The sequence below is a fragment of the Ascaphus truei genome, chromosome 3, assembly GCF_040206685.1.
Source record: "Ascaphus truei isolate aAscTru1 chromosome 3, aAscTru1.hap1, whole genome shotgun sequence".
NCBI classification, from domain to species: Eukaryota; Metazoa; Chordata; class Amphibia; order Anura; family Ascaphidae; genus Ascaphus; species Ascaphus truei.
In genome coordinates, this window is record NC_134485.1 from 167,483,384 (window position 1) to 167,502,501 (window position 19,118).

General features: G+C 47.4%; 1 protein-coding gene across 6 annotated transcripts in view; it reads left to right on the top strand.

Moving 5' to 3' along the window:
* LOC142489263 (amine oxidase [flavin-containing] B-like) overlaps positions 1-19,118 on the top strand; it is a 221,312-nt gene that overhangs the window by 189,243 nt on the left and 12,951 nt on the right. For all 6 annotated transcript variants that reach the window (XM_075589730.1, XM_075589723.1, XM_075589724.1 and 3 more), the window contains one exon: positions 4,397-4,459. In XM_075589730.1, coding sequence (XP_075445845.1) covers positions 4,397-4,459 — 63 coding nt within the window. The remainder of the gene's footprint in view (positions 1-4,396; positions 4,460-19,118) is intronic.

A 19,118-nucleotide genomic window follows, 5' to 3' on the forward strand; every position in this document is an offset into this window, starting at 1 on the left:
ACAGGAAGTCAGGAGCACACTGCTTCAGCGTAGATGCTGAAGCGCGGGAATGGCCTCTGCACGTGGAGCGGGAGTGGCCCATGATAAGGTCTCTGCGAAGGGAGAATGCAGGTCACAGGAACAAGGCAAGGCTGGTACTTGGAATCCAGCACTTCAGCACAGGTACCAGGAAGCAGACCTCTGCCTGGGGTGAATGCAGCAGGTCTCTGGAACAGGGGAAAGGAGGCACTGGGAATCCAGCGCTTCAGCATAGATACCAAGAAGCAGACCTCTGCCTGGGGTGAATGCAGGAGGTCTCAGGAACAGGGTATGGCAGGCACTGGGAATCCGGCGCTTCAGCACAGGAACTAGGAAGCACCTGGGGTGAATGCAGCAGGTCTCTGGAACAAGGCAAGGCTAAGACAAAGTAGCTTGTGGCAAAAACAGTTACATCCAAGTGAACCTTGGGTTATGCTCAGCAATGAGTCAAAGGGAGAGACCAGTATAAGAAGGGCAGATAGCCAATCCCAATACAGGGGTTTGTGGGAATTCCTCCAATGCCAGAGCAGGGAGACAGTTGCAGTGATTGAAAGCACAGGTGATAGTGCTTGCAAAACCATTGGAAGGTCTGTGTAAGAGCTCACCAACTCTGCAAGAGTGAGCTCCAGCCAAAACCAGGAACTGATTCCTTATACAAGCCTATTATCAGTATCTTGTGTTGAACCTACATAGTGTTGACTTGGATATACAGGCAGTCCTCGGTTATCCAACACAATGCGTTACTCAAAATGGCGTTGGATATCGAAACGTCTTAAAGCGAAACACGTTTTCCCATAGGAACACTGTTTAAATGAAAGGTTCCGTTCCAGAAGGCATTTTTAACACTAAAATACACCAAATATTTTACGCAGGCAATAAGATATGCAGCACACACATACATTATATAGTGTATATACTGTATTATATAATGGAGATATTACCAGATTGGAGTCCAGTAATGAGGAGACAGCACACCAGGAATGATATTGAAAATGATTCTGTATTGTAGAAAAATACAGGCACCCCAGCCAACGTTTCGGTCTGCAGAGAGCAATCTTCTTCAGGGCACTCTCTGCAGACCGAAACGTTGGCTGGGGTGCCTGTATTTTTCTACAATACAGAAACATTTTGAATATCACTCCTGGTGTGCTGTCCCCTCATTACTGGACTCTATCTGGTAATATCTCCATTATTCTTACCTATGGGATTAGCATCTGGATTTTTCATTAATACAGGGTGCTGGTTGTTGCTTTGCATTACTGTATAATATATATATATAATATAACATAATATATAATATAATAATAAAATATATTAAATAGTATAATATAATATTATATAATATGTATATTATATACACATAAACAACTTTGCAAAGCGTCACGAGCGTTGGATAAGCCGTTTTGGCGTTGTAAAAATGAACATAGGTATGCATTGCATAGCGTTGGATAAGCCATTCGTTGTAAAAGGAAGCGTTGTAAAATGAGGACTGCCTGTACAATATAGTAAGCTACAATCTACTACAGTATGAGCCACCCAATCTGGGGATTTTAATATTGTTATGCTATGTATATATTTTAAAACGTCGGCGCTGTTGATTTATTTATTATAAATAAAACTTTATTATTTTTGGGTTCTGTGAGACTAATACTCACTCTAGTGTGTCAATTGAAGGGAGTAATTTAACTCCTCCAGTAGGATATTGTATACCCTGACTAATATAGTCTATCTATATATTATACTCTGAGTGCAGTTATCTGGGTTCTAGTGTTAACCGAGTGTTAACTTTCGTCTCCCTTAAGATTCCTAACGGAGTCCTGATGAATTGCATTGAAATGTTTCGCAGCACTACTAAGTTCCAACGTCATCATCACACACCCCTCTGAAAATGAACCAGAGCTTGTGAAATGCGATGGGATTTTAAGATACTTTATATTGAAAAGATTTCATACTGGTTTTTGATAACTGAGTTTGCATTTACGTATACACATTGTGACTGAGTCACTGTCCTTATAGACTAGAGAGCTAGTAGCTATGGGACTTTCCAGCATGCATAGAGTTAATTTCCCTTGGATAAGCTATCCACAGGTGCAGCTAATCAGCCTGGTCTGAATGAACAATTAAGTCTTTTAAAACAGACGCAGGAAGCTGCCATGCTCGAAGTGATACATAGAGAGTTTGGCTGTTGTCCCTCAGGGAAGGGGCAGAGGAGAGTTTCTCTGAGCTCACGTGGGGCCGATTTCCCCTAGGAAGGAAGGACGCGAGGCTGTGCTGAAGCAGTGATGTCTGCTCCAATGGACTAACAGATAAGAAATACTTTATATTGATGTGCTAAGACTGTTCATGTGGGGTGCATATGTTTTAAGCTGGGAACCAGTATAGTTGGCCAGCTGCCGCTAGAAAGGGCTGGAGTGAAGTCTAGTTAGTTCCCTGTTGCAGGGTACATGCAACTACACACACGAGTTCTTTGGTTAAGGCTTATTTATTTTAGCCTTAAAACATACAGCACACCAAAAACAAATAGCTTCTCATCAGCAAACAAAAGACAAATAGATTTTTCTTCAGCAGACAAAAAATAGTTTCTCTTTAGCAGACAGAGTAAAATAAGGCAGCTACTCTTTTCTATGCAGGCGACAGACAGTTCAAAACCATGTACTTTGCAAACAGACCTTGTATCGAAATTCACTCCTCTCTCCTGACCAGCCAGCAGCATGTGTGCACATCCTGGGTTTTTTAACACACCTTGATTAGGCAGCTGGGATTCAACTAATTGCCATGAGCTTCCCAGCTGAAGTTAACCTCATCACTGCTGCACTGCAGACTAAACATATGTCTGCCAGGCATATAGCTGGTGGCTTTTATTTACCCTGTCACATTCCCCTAACAGGAATAGGTGTTTATTTTTATTATTTGTTTTTCTTAAAGGGACAGTGTACCCAGTGTTTATTTGTTTTGTGGCTAATAAACCACTACAGTTAAAGTTTCATACCGTGTCTAGTGTTTTACGGACCCTGCCACGAGGGCGTCCTGCCACAACATGTACACACATTTATGTATAATTAACAGTTATGTGAATTATTCAATTTGTACCATACTGTATTTGTATTTGTACCATACTTAATGTGTTTTTATTGCTTTGTTTCTTCACATTTAGATCCTTTTTTTCTGTGTTGCAGTATGACTTACCTAATTTCAGTGTAGTAATAATGTAATTATTCAAACTTCTTAAATAGAAGGTCTATCACTGGGAAACATCCGCCAAATTAGATACAGCAAAGTCTGTCATTTTACATCCTCTTGCAGCATCGCAGATGAATGCCTAAGTCCCTACCAGTATCATTATTCCAAATAAGAGTCTGATTTGGTCCGATCAGAGGATAGGCACAAAGCCCATAAAGGTAGCAAAGACTTAAGATAGACGTTCTTAATAGGAACCACTCCTATCTTCTCCATGGCTCTGTCACTCTATCTGATTCTAGACTAGGGCTCACTAGTTAGAGCAGGGGAGCGCAAACTTTTGCAGTTGCGCCCCCTGCCTTTCCTCCTCTGCTGCTCGCGCCCCCCCCCTCCCCTTACCTTGATGCGGCGTAAAATGACGCCGCGGGGTCATGTGACATCATGTTACGTGACCCGCAACGTCATTTGATGCGTGTGACGTTACATGACCCCGCGGCGTCATTTGACGCCGTGTTGCCATGGAGACGAGTGACGCCAGCAGAGTCAAGGTACGTTTTTAGAGTTGTAGAGGCCTCACGGGATCTCCCGACATTTAATTTAAATGCCTTGGGGAAGGGCGTGGGGCCTCTGCAACATCCCGCACCCCCTGACAAATTCAGCGCCCCCCACTTTGCGCACTGCTGAGTTAGAGTGTCAACAATTGTTAGCAGTTTGAATTAGATTGTTGCAAAATTGCACCAGTATAAGGTAGTGAATTGTAACTCTGCCATTGTACACTTTACTAGAAGATATTGCTACTTAGCAAAGACTAGCATTGACTTAAGACTGTATTCTTTACAGATTGAGCAACTAGGGTCATTTAACCTATTTTATATTGCAGATGCCACCAGTACCGGATTTTTATCTTTTTTGAACATTTGTGTGTGCATATTTTAAGTTACGTCATTAAATGTTTAGTTTAGAATTTTATTTTTTGTACTTAAGATAACTATGGGATTCTGCGTGCATCAGAACAGCGACTTTATCTAACAAGCTATCCTAATATTCACCTGTTTTGCACCATCCCATGCACTTTACGCTGATCAGGACCATTTCTCTTACATATTTCTATTCAAAAGTGCACAGATTTGCTAAATAACACCATTTATTCCTATGAAATTATTGTTGTTTTATAGTACCGTAACATGTAATATACTTTCAGATACTGTTCAAAATGGGACTCATTGCAGAAGATGAAATATGGATGCTTGAACCTGAATCTGAGGTGAGTTTTATCATGTAATCACTTTTTATTTTATACAAAAATAATTTTTATCTACTACTTGAGCATTTGAGAAATTCAGCATTAGGGAATTGTTTTCTTGGTTGATGAAAATTACTTTGAAAAAACACTGCTAAAGTCAAAGAGCAAATTTGCTTTTGTTGGCAAAAAGTGTATTTTGGTCCTAATTTGTTGCTTAGAACTACAGTATAGGTTAAGGGAGTGATGCGCAGACTTTTTCAGCTGCGGCCCCCTTCCTGGGAGCCGCAGCGTTCGGCCCCCCCACCTCCCCCGAAGATATGGCTTCAAATGACGTTGCGGGTCACTCCACCGCGTCATTTGACGCACGTTGCCATGGCGACTTGTGACGTCACATGACCCCGTGGCATCATTTGATGCCGCGTTGCCATGGCGACGTGTCGCCGAAGACCCAGCTGCCAGTAGGTAAGTTAGGTTACAGAGGCCTCACGCCTCCCCCGGCATTAAATTAAATGCCTTGGGGAAGAGCGTGGGGCCTCTGTAACAGCCGACGCCCCCCTGCAAATTTTCCCGCCCCCCAGTTTGCGCACCGCTGGGTTAAGGTACTGTAATAAAGGCACTCAATAGTAGATGAAGCACAGCACAATAGACTTTATAAAGAAGTGTTTAATGAGACAAAAAAAACAACGACACAGGGGCCTACTGCACCGACACACTTTATTCGAGCAAATACCCAGTATGTACCTGGCAGATACCTGGAATGCGCCGCTCCTCACCTCTGACAAGCCCCCTTGCGTTTGCCTTCCCAGCCTGGGTTCATGCCTGGCTGACGGGCGGCTTTTCTGTTAAATGATAATGATTAGGATTTAATAGGCTGCAATGCTTCGCGTGTCTACCAGATGGCATAAATTCATGAATTGTAATGCAGTATATATATATATATACTGTGCTGTATTGCAGCCAGCGGGAATAAAATGCTTCAATCCCTGCCTGGAAAATACCTCAATGCACTCGGGCAGAAAACAGTCACAAACCTCAATACACCCGGGTATACCCGAATTCGTGGGACTAGCCGAGCTCGAATAAAGTGTGTCTCCAGTGTATGCTATAAGCCTTCATAAAAAGAATCGCTGGGCCGTTTAATTCGCCAGTGTTTTATCGTTGCTATCACGGTAATCAGAAAGCCTTGATTTCATGTGATAGCAACTATTCCCAAAACTGACGAGTACCGGCGACGTGATGATCGCCTCTCTGAATAGGCCTTATCAGGCAATTTCTTTCAGGTACCGATAGAGCTGTACAGAGAGAGCCGCCTCTCCCTGCGCATATCTTGCCAGTGATCAAAAGTTTTTAATATAAAATGTAATACTAGTGGGTCTCCGGAGCAGGACCGTGTTGATTTGAGGTCCAGGGACACCCTGCTTCCCAAGATACAGGCCCCATTATGGGGTGCCGATTATTAATATCTATGGTGATTAAGGGGTTAGGGGCCATTAGATTGTATGGTTTCTTGTATTCTTGCTGACATCGGAGGACATGGACCTGGAGTATACAGATGAGGACCCCCTTCATGATGGCAGGGTTAAGTTGAACGTTTTATTTACTTTATTAATGCTGGCTGGCCAATGTTTGATTTTATAATGGGCAAATGAACTATTATCCATATCTGGATAATAGTAATTTTGCCTATTACTGTACTGTATGTGTTGGGGGGTGGGGGGGGATTGTTGGGGGTAGTAGGGTTGTTTTTAATTTTGTTTCTTGGGGGTAGAGGGATTAGGTGAAGGGGATAGTAGCCCCAAGGATGGATGTTTAGGCCTTCCGGGGGGGGGGGGGGGCTGGTTAACCCCTTCATTACCTTAGCGGTATTAACCACCAAGGTAATGAAGGGGTTAACTCCACCCGCAACCCCCCCACGCAAAGCCTAAACACCCACCAAGGGCCAAATACCACCTTCACCCACTCCCGCTACCCTCAATTAACCTAGCACCAGTAGTTAACTCCACCATTGCCTTAGCAGTTAGCCTCTAAGGTAATGAAGTTGCCAGTAAATGCATTTTTATTGCATGAGATTCATGCCGGGAGCCTCTGGTTCTGATATTAATGGGTATCAGGTCCGGAGACTCCCGGCATCAATCCGAGGCAGGATCAATGCTTTTTTTTTTCAAGTTCTCTCTCGTTGCCTTATCGGCTACCAACCATATCTCGCCTACCTACCTTATCTCGCCTACCTTCACGTAAACATTTCCTGGTGGGAGGATTTTCAGAAGAAATTGCCATTCTAGAGCCTCAATTATCCCTGATAACCTACTCGAGGCTTCTAGAGTTGCATGAATGGGGAAACCTGCCGATAAGTGGCTTATCACGGCTCGCCTTGTGATATTTGTTTTGAGAAAAAAAATGCCAAAAAAAGCCTTTTATCTGCCACTTATCGAGGTTTACTGAATAGCAATAGGCCTTTTTGGTGAAAAGGCCTCGATAAGTGGCTTATCGAGGCTTATAACATAGGCCCCATAACCTTTATCAAGGTGAGGGCATAATACAATAACTAAAAAACATCCCATTTATATCCGATTACTGATTACTTTAAACCCATATGCCTTTTTTCTTTCAGCATTTGCACAGGAGACTCCGCCCCATGTCGAGATCAGAATGCTGAGGACATGCGTGATGCAATGACATTTATACGTGCGGGGCTACTGATCATTCATCCCCTGCTAGTGTAGTAGTGATCCCAAAGGCAATGCAGGTCTGTTGCAGGGTACATGCAACCACACAGACGGGTTCTTTGGATAAGGCTTATTTATTTGTGCCCTAAAACATACAGCACACCAAAAACAAATAGCTTCTCATCAGCAAACAAAAGAAAATAGCTTCTTCTTCAGCAGACAAAACAAAATAGCTTATTTTTAGAAGACAGAACAAAATAGCTTCTCTTTAGCAGACAAAACAAAAATAAGGCAGCTTCTCTTTCGTATGTAGGAGACAGACAGTTCATCACACATGTACTTTGCAACACAGACCTTACAGCAGTAATCTCTTCAGCATTTTCAGTCCTGTCTCCTAACCAGCTCTCTTGCATGTGTGTACAGCCTGGGGTTTTAACATCTTGATTATGCAGCTGGGGTCAGACTAATTAAGCAGCCCTTCTCAACTTAACCTCGTCACTGCTGCACTGCAAGCCTAAACATAGGTTTTCCAGGCATATGGCTGGTGACGTTCATTCACCCTGTCACATTCCTCCCCTGTTAGTGTGTGGCTGGGGCCACGCACGGCTGAAGCCCGATCCTCCACCCCTTCTCTAGAAAAGAAGTCAGCATTTGCATTTTCTTTTCCAGGCCTGTGCTTAATCTCAAATGAGAAGGGTTGGAGGGCCATATACCACCTGGTCAATCTAGCATTGGAGTCCTTCATGCTATTTAACCATTCGAATGGAGCATGGTCCGTCACCAGAGTAAAATGGACTCCTGCCAGGTAATGCCTCAAAGCATTGATTGCCCACTTTACTGCGAGGCACTCCTTCTCAATCACTGAGTAGTTTTTTTTCCCTCAGGAACAATTTCCTACTCAGAAAAAGGATCGGATGTTCCACTCCCTCAAACTGTTGTGACAACACTGCCCCTAGCCCTATCTCTGATGCATCGGTTTGCACTACAAAAGGCCTGTTGAAGTCTGGGCTTCTAAGGACGGGACCCTCTGATAGACACCTTTTTATGTCCTTGAAGGCTCTCTGACACTCCCTTGACCATACCACTTGTGTAGGGGTGGACTTTTTTGTGAGGTCCGTTAATGGGGCTGCAACTTCCGAGTAGTTGGGGATGAACCGCCGGTAGTACCCTGCTAAACCCAGCAGAGAGCGTACCTGCATTTTTGTTTGGGGGGGTCGAAACTTCTTCAGGGCAACTACCTTGTCGGCTAGTGGCCTTACTTTTCCACCTCCCACTGCATACCCTAAGTATTTGGTTTCCGCCTTACCTAAGGCACATTTCTTAGGGTTGGCTGTGAGCCTTGCCTCTCTTAGAGATTTGAGGACCACTTTCAGCCTATTTAGATGGGCCCGCCAGTGTTTACTATAAATGACAATGTCATCTAGGTAGGCTGCGGCAAAAGCCCTATGGGGTCTCAGCATCTTATCCATGAGTCTCTGAAATGTGGCTGGGGTTCCATGCAGTCCAAATTGCATTGTCACAAACTGGTATAAACCCATGGGAGTGGCAAAGGCTGTTTTGCACTTGGACTTTTCCTCTAAGGGTATTTGCCAGTATCCTTTTGTTAAGTCCAGCGTGGATATATATTCCGCGTTACCAAGGGCGTCAATTAACTCGTCCACCCTTGGCATCGGATATGCGTCAAACTTGGATACCGCATTGAACTTTCGGAGGTACACACAAAATCTTACCTTCATATCGGGATTAGGGACCATAACTAGTGGACTACACCACTCACTGCATGATTCCTCAATCACTCCTAAGTGTAACATTTCATGTACTTCCTTCTCTACCAGGGCCCTATGACTTTCAGGCAACCTATAAGGACGGGAACGTACTTTTACCCCAGGTGCTGTCTCGATCGCATGTGAAATTAAATTAGTTTGCCCTGGTAGATCAGAAAAAACATCATGGAATTGTGTGATTATTGCTAACAAGTCCCCTTTTTGTTCAGAGGACAACTGTTTACCCATTGGGATTTTATCGTCACCCACAATGTTCTCCCGTGGGGGCTGAGAACACAAGTCCGTTTCCTCCTCCACCGGGTGGATGAATAGAGACCGCTGCATCTTCCAAGGTTTCAGCAAGTTCACATGGTAAATTTGTTTACCCTTCCTTGACCCTGGTTGAGCGATCTCGTAATCCACATCACCCGTGCGGCGGAGTACTTCGAATGGGCCCTGCCATTTGGCCAGGAGTTTACTCTCGCAACTGGGTAATAATAACATCACCTGGTCTCCCGGGTGAAACACTCTCATGCGAGCATTCTGATTGTAATGTATCTCCTGACTGTCCTGGGCTGATCTAAGATTCTCCCTAGCAAAATGGACGACCACATCTAGGCGCTTCCTAAGGTCTAGTACATATTGCAGGGTATTCTTAGAAGGTGTCACGACCTGGGAGTCATGCCGCCCTCGGCGTGCTCCTCACTTACCCGCGGCTCCTCCGGACTCACAGCGATCCTTCCTCCAGGACGCCGGTTGCCATCTTTCCTAGACGCGCGCGCGCACGCCAGCACTCCCCTTCTACTGTCGGGCTTGGGCGTGTGTCCGGTCACGCGCTCGCAGGAACGTCCACACGGGGGCGCGCCCACATAGAGGAGTGTCAGCCTCTTAAAGGCATATCGCCCATTTGTAATGCTGCAATCAAATACATCCGTTCGTCTACTCCCTCCCCCAGGAGTTCCTCTGGACCTATCCCTGACTCAGTCTGGCCCATTCACACACCTCCACCTTGCTACTCAGCCATTGGACCCTCTTGCCTATATATACAGTACCCTGCAGCTTCATTAACTCATCGGCTGAGCATAGAACCAGTTGTTCTCATCACTCTCTGCCTCCATAGTCCTGTCTTGTCCTGTCTTGTTTTGCAGTCTTCCTTGTGTACCGAACCGGCTTCCGCTACGTCTACCCGCACCTCTGGCATCCCGAACTCGGCATACGGCAACACGACTCTTCGCACCTCTGGCATCCCGATCTCGGCAAACGGTAAACGATTACGTCCCTCTCTCTAACCCCGGATTTAGCAAACGGCACCCTCTACCATCTGTACCTCTCCTGCCCCGATCCGGACTCCCAGACCACTCTACTCTCAAGACGTGCCCTCGTGGCTGTGGGTGGCGTTATATCCTATCCCACCTCAGCACCGCGGTCCCGTCTCGTTTGTGGTGAGCACGTCCTGACATTATGCTCAGCCCTACAAACATGGACCCCGTTGAGGTGGAGCGCACTTTAAATGCCCATACTAATCTCTTCACCGGGCTAGAGACTTATCTGGAACAAGCTGATAGGCGAATGTATACCTTACAGCAAAGCGTTCATTCGCTTACCATTCAAGTCCGAGCTCTCAGTCAGCCATCTTCACCCGTGGCTTCCACAGTCTCCGCAACCGCCTTTCCAGCACCTCCGTTTGCTTTGGAACCTCGTATTCCGGCTCCCAAATACTATGCTGGGGATCCCCAAGGATGTAGGGGCTTCCTTAACCAATGCCTCATTCAATTTCGACTCTCGCCCTCTTGTTTTGTCTCTTCTGTCTCCAGGGTTGGCTACATCGTGGCTCTTCTCATCGACGAGGAGCTGGCATGGGCTTCTCCCATTTGGGAACAACAAGGACTCCTCACACAGGACATCGATCTCTTCGTCGAGGAGTTCCGAAGAGTCTTCGACACCCCTGCACGGCAATTAACGGCAGCATCTTCTCTTCATCACATAACCCAGGGAGATCGACCCGTCGCCCGGTACGCGGTGGAGTTCCGCACACTTGCTGCTGAGACGGGATGGAATAATGAAGCACTATCTTCAGCATTTTGGCAAGGTCTGTCCGAATCCCTAAAGGATGAGCTCGCAGCGCGGGAACGTCCCACTGACCTAGAGGGTTTGATCAGTCTGTGTGTTCGAGTAGACCAGTGTCTGCAGGAGCGGAGAAATGAACGTTCTCGTTACCGTCAACGGGTTTCAAGGCATCTGGCTCCATCATTCATGGCTCCTACACCTCCTACCGGTGACGTCCCGGAACCAATGCAGTTGGGAGGTAACAAGCTGTCTGCTGCCGAGAAACAACGTCGGCGCAATGCTGGACTCTGCATGTATTGTGGCAATTCCGGTCACATATTACCTCAGTGTCCCCACAAGCCGGGAAACGCCAACTCCCAATGAAATCCCGGAGAGTTTTGTTGGGAATTTTGACACTTTCTCCCATCTCATCAAAGAAGTTCTTCCCACCAGGATAATGTTGCCTATAACACTGTCTGGAGAGGGGTTTCACACTCAAGCACGGGCATTCATTGATTCCGGTTCCGCAGGCAATTTCATCGATGAGACTTTTGCGAGACGGAACAATATTCCATTTATCAGTAAGAAGACGCCAGTAGGTCTGGAGGCCATTGACGGTCGACCTCTACAGCCAGCATTCATCACGCTCCAGACGGTGCCTCTCCTACTGCAGTACATCGACGTTCATATGGAGATCATTACCCTCGATGTTATCCACACTCCCTCTGTGGAGCTGATTTTGGGTCTTCCTTGGGTTCAACTCCATAATCCTCGCATCGACTGGACGGATCGGGAACCCATCCAGTGGGGTGCTCCTTGTGCCAAGACATGTACCAGGATTTTCCAGAAGATTGGTGGGTTGTCACCCTGCCAGAGAAGGTTGACTCTCTACCTTCTGTGTACTGGGAATTCCGTGATGTGTTCGACAAAGCACGTTCCGAGGTTCTACCTCCGCACCGTCCTTTCGACTGTCCTATTGATCTAATACCCGGGGCACCTCTTCCCAGAGGACGATCCTATCCTCTCTCTCTCCCAGAGACTAAAGCCATGGACACTTACATTGCAGAGAATTTAGAGAGGGGTTTCATCAGTAAGTCTTCCTCTCCAGTCGGAGCAGGCTTCTTTTTTGTCAAAAAGAAGGACGGTTCTCTTCGTCCATGCATAGACTACCGGGGGTTGAATAACATCACACGCAAGAACCGCTACCCACTGCCCTTGATACCGGAACTTTTCGACCGTCTTCAGGGAGCAACTATCTTTTCTAAATTGGACTTAAGAGGTGCTTACAATTTAGTAAGGATACGTGAGGGGGACGAATGGAAGACTGCTTTTAACACCCATGACGGCCACTATGAATACCTGGTCATGCCGTTCGGTCTGTGCAACGCACCAGCAGTTTTCCAGGATTTCGTCAATGAGATTTTTCGGGACATTCTTAATTCATTTCTTATCGTCTACCTGGATGACATCCTAATCTTTTCTAAATCCCCTCAAGAACACATCAAACACGTTCAACAAGTGCTGTTACGCCTCCGGGAGAACCATCTCTTTGCGAAATTGGAGAAATGTCAGTTCCATCTCAAGTCTTTGGCATTTTTGGGATACGTTATCTCTGACTCCAGATTCAATATGGATCCAGAAAAACTTAAGGCTATTTTGGACTGGCCCCGTCCGACCACTCTCAAAGCCGTGCAACGCTTTCTAGGTTTTGCAAACTATTATCGACGCTTCATTCGCAATTTTTCTTCTACGGTATCTCCCATAACGGCTCTCACGAAGAAAGGTGCAGATCCTTCATCATGGTCTGAGACCGCCATACGGGCATTTAATCTTCTGAAAAAGGCTTTTGTGTCTGCCCCTATCCTCACCCACCCAGATCCTAAACTTCCATTTACCTTGGAGGTAGATGCTTCTGACATCGGGGCTGGGGCTGTCTTATCCCAAAGGATCTCTCCCTTAGCCAGACTACACCCATGTGCCTTCTTCTCGAAGAAATTATCGTCCGCAGAACGGAATTACGATGTCGGGAACCGGGATCTTTTGGCTATCAAGTTGGCATTAGAAGAGTGGAGACACATCTTAGAGGGTACGGAGACACCTATAACCAGTGTTCAACAAACCTATACATTTGCTCGCCCCGGGCGAGTGGATTTAACCCCCGGGCGAGTAAATATTGGCCCAAGCAGCACACGTTTGGTACTAGGTGGCGAGTAGATTTTTTTGTGTGGCGAGTAGATTTTTTGGTGATTTGTCAACCACTGCCTATAACCATACTTACAGACCATAAGAATCTTCTCTACCTACACTGGCGACACACTTTATTCGAGCTCGGCTAGTCCCACGAATTCGGGTTTACCCGGGTGTATTGAGGTTTGTGACTGTTTTCTGCCCGAGTGCATTGAGGTATTTTCCAAGCAGGGATTGAAGCATTTTATTCCCGCTGGCTGCAATACTGCACAGTATATATATATATATACTGCATTACAATTCATGAATTTATGCCATCTGGTAGACACGCGAAGCATTGCAGCCTATTAAATCCTAATCATTATCATTTAACAGATCAGCCGCCCGTCAGCCAGGCATGAACCCAGGCTGGGAAGGCAAACGCAACGGGGCTTGTCAGAGGTGAGGAGCGGTGCATTCCAGGTATCTGCCAGGTACATACTGGGTATTTGCTCGAATAAAGTGTGTCGGTGCAGTAGAAGGGGCACGTCGTTTGAGCTCTCGAGGGTTCTCGAGTGGTGCCACTCCTCTAAATCGGCAGGACATCCAGGGATACGGAAACCCAACGACCTTGTTCAACGTACCTTCTGGTGGCCAGAGAGGGCTAAGGATGTGGAGGAGTTTGTAAAAGCGTGTGGCACATGCGCTCGCAACAAAGTACCCCGGGTCAAACCAGCAGGCCTTCTCCTTCCTTTACCCATTCCAGACTGGCCCTGGAACCATATTTCTATGGATTTCAACGTAGAGCTTCCAAACTCCAAAGGGATGAATACGATTCTTGTGGTAATTGATCGTTTTTCCAAACTGACGCACCTTGTTCCCTTGAGGGGTCTTCCGAATTCCTCCAGGCTTGCGGATGTTTTCATTCAGGAAATTTTTCGTCTTCACGGAGTGCCTGCAACCATCGTCTCTGATCGGGGGTCCCAATTTGTGTCAAGATTTTGGCGAGCTTTTTCCCGAAGATTGGGTATTTCGCTACAATTCTCCTCGGGATACCACCCACAGACCAATGGGCAGACGGAGAGGGCCAACCAAAACCTGGAACAATACCTCTGATGTTTTATAACCGATACACAGGATGACTGGGTGGATCTGCTTCCTTGGGCCGAGTTTGCTCTTAACTCCCTTCGCAATGACTCCACTCAGGAATCTCCCTTCTTCATAAATTGTGGATTTCATCCTTCCCGTTTACCGTTCTCCTCGCTATCCTCAGGAGTACCAGCGGTTGGCAAGCGTATCTCCCGGCTGAAAGACTTATGGACTAGGATCCAGGAGAACTTAAAGGTGGCCACAGGGAGACAGAAACTCCAGGCAGATCGCCTTCGACGCCAGGTTCCGGAGTACGTCCCAGGAGACAGGGTTTGGCTTTCTTCCAGGAATATCCAACCAAAGGTTCCTACCATGTAGCTAGCACCCAAGTTCCTTGGTCCCTTCCCCATGGTCAGGAGGATTAATCCTGTGGCTTATCGTCTGCGTCTTCCACCCTCGATGAAGATACCTTCAGTCTTCCATGTATCTTTGCTTAAACCAGCATTTCAGAGTCCTCGCTTTTCTAAGACGACCTCTCCTCCACTTCCTCTTCTGATCCAAGGTCAACAGGAGTATGAGGTTCAGTATGTCCTGGATTCTAGGATTTCCAGAGGTGGAGTACAATACCTGGTCCACTGGAGGGGGTTCGGACCAGAAGAACGTTCATGGATTCCCCACCGGGATCTTCACGCACATCGACTCGTCCAGGCTTTCCATCGTAAGAATCCCTCCAAGCCATGTCATGGACGCCCGGAGGTCGCCCCTGAAGGGGGGGGTACTGTCATGACCTGGGAGTCACGCCGGCCTCGGCATGCTCCTCACTTACCCGCGGCTCCTCCGGACTCTCCCGCGCCTCGCAGCGATCCTTCCTCCAGGATGCCGGTTGCCATCTTGCCTAGACGCGCGCGCGCACGCCAGCACTCCCCTTCTACTGTCGGGCCTGGGCGTGTGTCCGGTCACGCGCTCGCAGGAACGTCCACAAGGGGGCGCGCCCACATAGAGGAGCGTCAGCCTCTTAAAGGCATATCTCCCATTTGTAATGCTGCAATCAAATACATCCGTTCGTCTACTCCCTCCCCCAGGAAGTCCTCTGGACCTATCCCTGACTCAGTCTGGCCCATTCACACACCTCCACCTTGCTACTCAGCGATTGGACCCTCTTGCCTATATATACCCTGCAGCTTCATTAAATCATCGGCTGAGCATAGAACCAGTTGTTCTCATCACTCTCTGCCTCCCTAGTCCTGTCTTCTCCTGTCTTGTTTTGCAGTCTTCCTCGTGTACCGAACCGGCTTCCGCTACGTCTACCCACACCTCTGGCATCCCGAACTCGGCATACGGCAACACGACTCTTCGCAGCTTTGGCATCCCGATCTCGGCAAACGGTAAACGATTACGTCCCTCTCTCTAACCCCGGATTTAGCAAACAGCACCCTCTACCATCCGTACCTCTCCTGCCCCGATCCGGACTCCCAGACCACTCTACTTTCAAGACGTGCTCTCGTGGCTGTGGGTGGCGTTATATCCTATCTCACCTCAGCACCACGGTCCCGTCTCGTTTGTGGTGAGCACGTCCTGACAGAAGGGGACCGCTGTTCCTCCCAGGACTCCTTTAGGAGATCTAGGATACCCCGTGGTTGGCGGCCATACAGCAGTTGAAATGGAGAGAATCCTGTGGAGGCCTGGGGAACTTCCCACACTGCAAACAGCAGAAAAGGGAGAAGTTCATCCCAGGCTCTCTTCTCTGAATCTACAAACTTTCTCAGCATCCCTTTTAGAGTTCGGATAAATCTTTCCACCAATCCGTCAGTCTGTGGATGGTAGACCGATGTCCGAACAGACTTGACCTCTAGTAATTTTAAGACATCCTGCATCAGTTTAGCCATACAATTTGTACCTTGGTCTGTCAACAAACCTGAGGAAGTACAACCCGTGAGAACAACTCCAACAACTTGTTGGCTACTTGCTTCGCCGTTGCTGTTCTCAGGGGGAACGCCTCAGGATATCTTGTTGCATAGTCAACTATTACAAGAATAAACCTGTGTCCTTTCGCAGAAGGTTCTAGAGGTCCTACCAAGTCTACCCCAATCCTCTCAAAGGGAACTGACACCAAGGGTAGATGAACCAAAGGGGCTGGTTTTTGTCCCTTCGGACACGTTAGCTGGCACTCCGGACATGCCGCACATAACTTAGCAATATCACTATGCATCCCTGGCCAATAGAATCGGGACGAAATATGGTCCAATGTTTTATCCCTGCCCAGGTGACCACCCCAAGGGACAGTATGGGCTAGAGTGAACACAGATTTAACAAACGCCTTGGGAACCAATATATGTCTGGTGACCTCCCATGTTTGTGTCTGCCTATTCACCCTATACAGGATATCATTTGATAATTCAAAATGGGGGAATACTATCACCCCCTGTGCATTTAAAATCTGCTCATCAATTTTTTTACCACCTTTTCATACTGTCTAGCAAGGACTTGGTCTTCCCTTTGCCTCTGGTGAAAGTCAGGGAGGTATAGGTCTGGTAAATCTCCAGGGCCCATCCCATATCCCCCTCCCTCTGGCCATCCCCAGCCATCACTTGTGACCTCTGGCTACTAGAATGGTCACCTTGAGACCCAGATTTCTGCAACCAGTCCGGTTTGTCGGAGCGTATTTGCTTCCGAGTCTTTGGAACCCGGTGTCGGCTGGGGAAAAGGTCTGCCGAGAAGGGGAACAGTTTGCCAGGGTTCTCCTGAGCCACAGAATAAGGCTCCTCGTGAGAGACTGGGGCCATTAGTTCCGAAAAGAAAGGCCAGCCCGGCCGAGCACAACGGGGGCAGGGAGCCAAGGAGCGACTCCTACTTCGAGGTAAGCCTCCTGACCCTTTACCTGTAGCCGGATTTTGGCCATCGGATACCGTCTTACATCCCCGTGTATACATTCTATGCTCCATGGAGAGTCAAAAGAACACACGTTAGGCGGTAACAGTCCCTGGAAGACCAGAGTTTTCCCAGAACCCGAATCTACAAGGGCTGGACAGTTTTTCCCCCAACCTGGGCTGGAAGTAGCCAGGGCTTTTGGTTTTCTCCATTGAAGGCTGAGGCGATGGTCCTGCCAAATGAACAATCCATCTGTGGACAGTCAAAATGCCGGTGGCCTTGTTCTCCGCAGGTGGAACATGGAGAGGGTTCCCTCGTTGGAGGGGGCTGTGGATAGCGCTGCGCTGGACCGGTTACTGGAGACCAGGTATCTGGTGGGTCCTGTGGGCTACGTCCTCAGAAGCTCCTCTCATTTTGCGACAAGCCGACATCAGGAAGTAGATGAGGGTCTCAGCGGGGACCAGTATTTGGACTCCGCCTTTGCTGGAACGACTGCTCCTTCCGTTGGACTTGGCGGTTGCGTGTGGACGGGCCATAGGTTCCCCGTTGATCCGACCTCCCTCTTTGGGCATCCGCATGTGCCGGTGGAGTCGGATCCGCCGGGTCCAGGACACTCGCCTGCTCCTCAGCCCCAAGGAAGTTCTCCACGAATCTGACCGCCAAAGCTAGGGTTTCAGCAGCGTGGTGTTTTACCCACGAGTGTGCGAAAGGGGGTATTATCTGTAGGAATTGTTCCAAAACCACCTGCTCAAGAATTGCCTCCTTAGTGCACTCCTCAGGGTTTATCCAGCACGTACACAAGTCCAATAACCGCTGAGCGAGGACCCGGGGTCTCATCTTAGCGGTGTACTTCATGTTCCGGAACTGCTGCCGGTAGGTCTCTGGGGTCAGACCTAAGCGATCCAGTATGGCGGCTTTTACTTGTCGGTAGTCCATTGCCTGATCTGCAGGGAGGCCCTGATATGAGGCCTGGGCTTCTCCTATGATGAGCGGGGCCAACGCAGTTGCCCAGCGATCTGCAGCCCAGCCCTGAGCTTCGGCAACCCTTTCAAATGTCAGTAAAAAAGCCTCTGGATCCTCGTTCAGAGCCATTTTCCTCAGGAGTAGCGAGGGTTTGTTTGCAAGTTCTGGACTGGCAGACCACTGGAATTGGATCAGCAGCTTGGCCATCCGCTCCTCCTGTGCTGCCTGCTGCTGGGTTAGGAGCTGGGTTTGCTGCTGCAATAGTCTTTCATCTCTCTCTGCTTGTAGTCGGGCCTGCTCCTGCATTAACTGTCCCTGCTGTCTGGTCTGCTCGCACAGAAACTCTTAAAAAAATTCTTCCATTTTTCTCATTCTTGTGTGTGTGTGGCCCTTTAACTGCAGGAGTCTTTCAAAATCCCAGCACTTCTTGACACCATATGTTGCAGGGTACATGCAACCAACACAAGTGGGTTCTTTGAATAAGGCTTATTTATTTGAGCCCTAAAACATACAGCACACCAAAAACAAATAGCTTCTCATCAGCAAACAAAAGAAAATAGCTTCTTCTTCAGCAGTAAAAAACAAAATAGCTTCTTTTTAGCAGACAGAACAAAATAGCTTCTCTTTAGCAGACAAAACAAAAATAAGGCAGCTTCTCTTTTGTATGCAGGAGACAGACAGTTCATCACAGATGTACTTTGCAACACAGACCTTACAGCAGTAATCTCTTCAGCATTTTCAGTCCTGTCTCCTCACCAGCTCTCTTGAATGTGTGTACAGCCTGGGGTTTTAACACCTTGATTATGCAGCCGGGGTCAGACTAATTAAGCAGCCCTTCTCAACTTAACCTCGTCACTGCTGCACTGCAAGCCTAAACATAGGTTTTCCAGGCATATGGCTGGTGACGTTCATTCACCCTATCACAAGGTCGCTAAAAACGAGTGTACCACATTGACAAGGTGACAAACACCACAAGGGGACAGCGTAAAAGAACCCCACAGTGTAAAAACAAAGAGAAGATTTAATAGAAAAAAATAAACAGCAAATAACCATTGCCCAATGTAGGACTAAAGTCAATAATTACATTCAAGGAAATGTACATTAAATGAGAAAGATGTT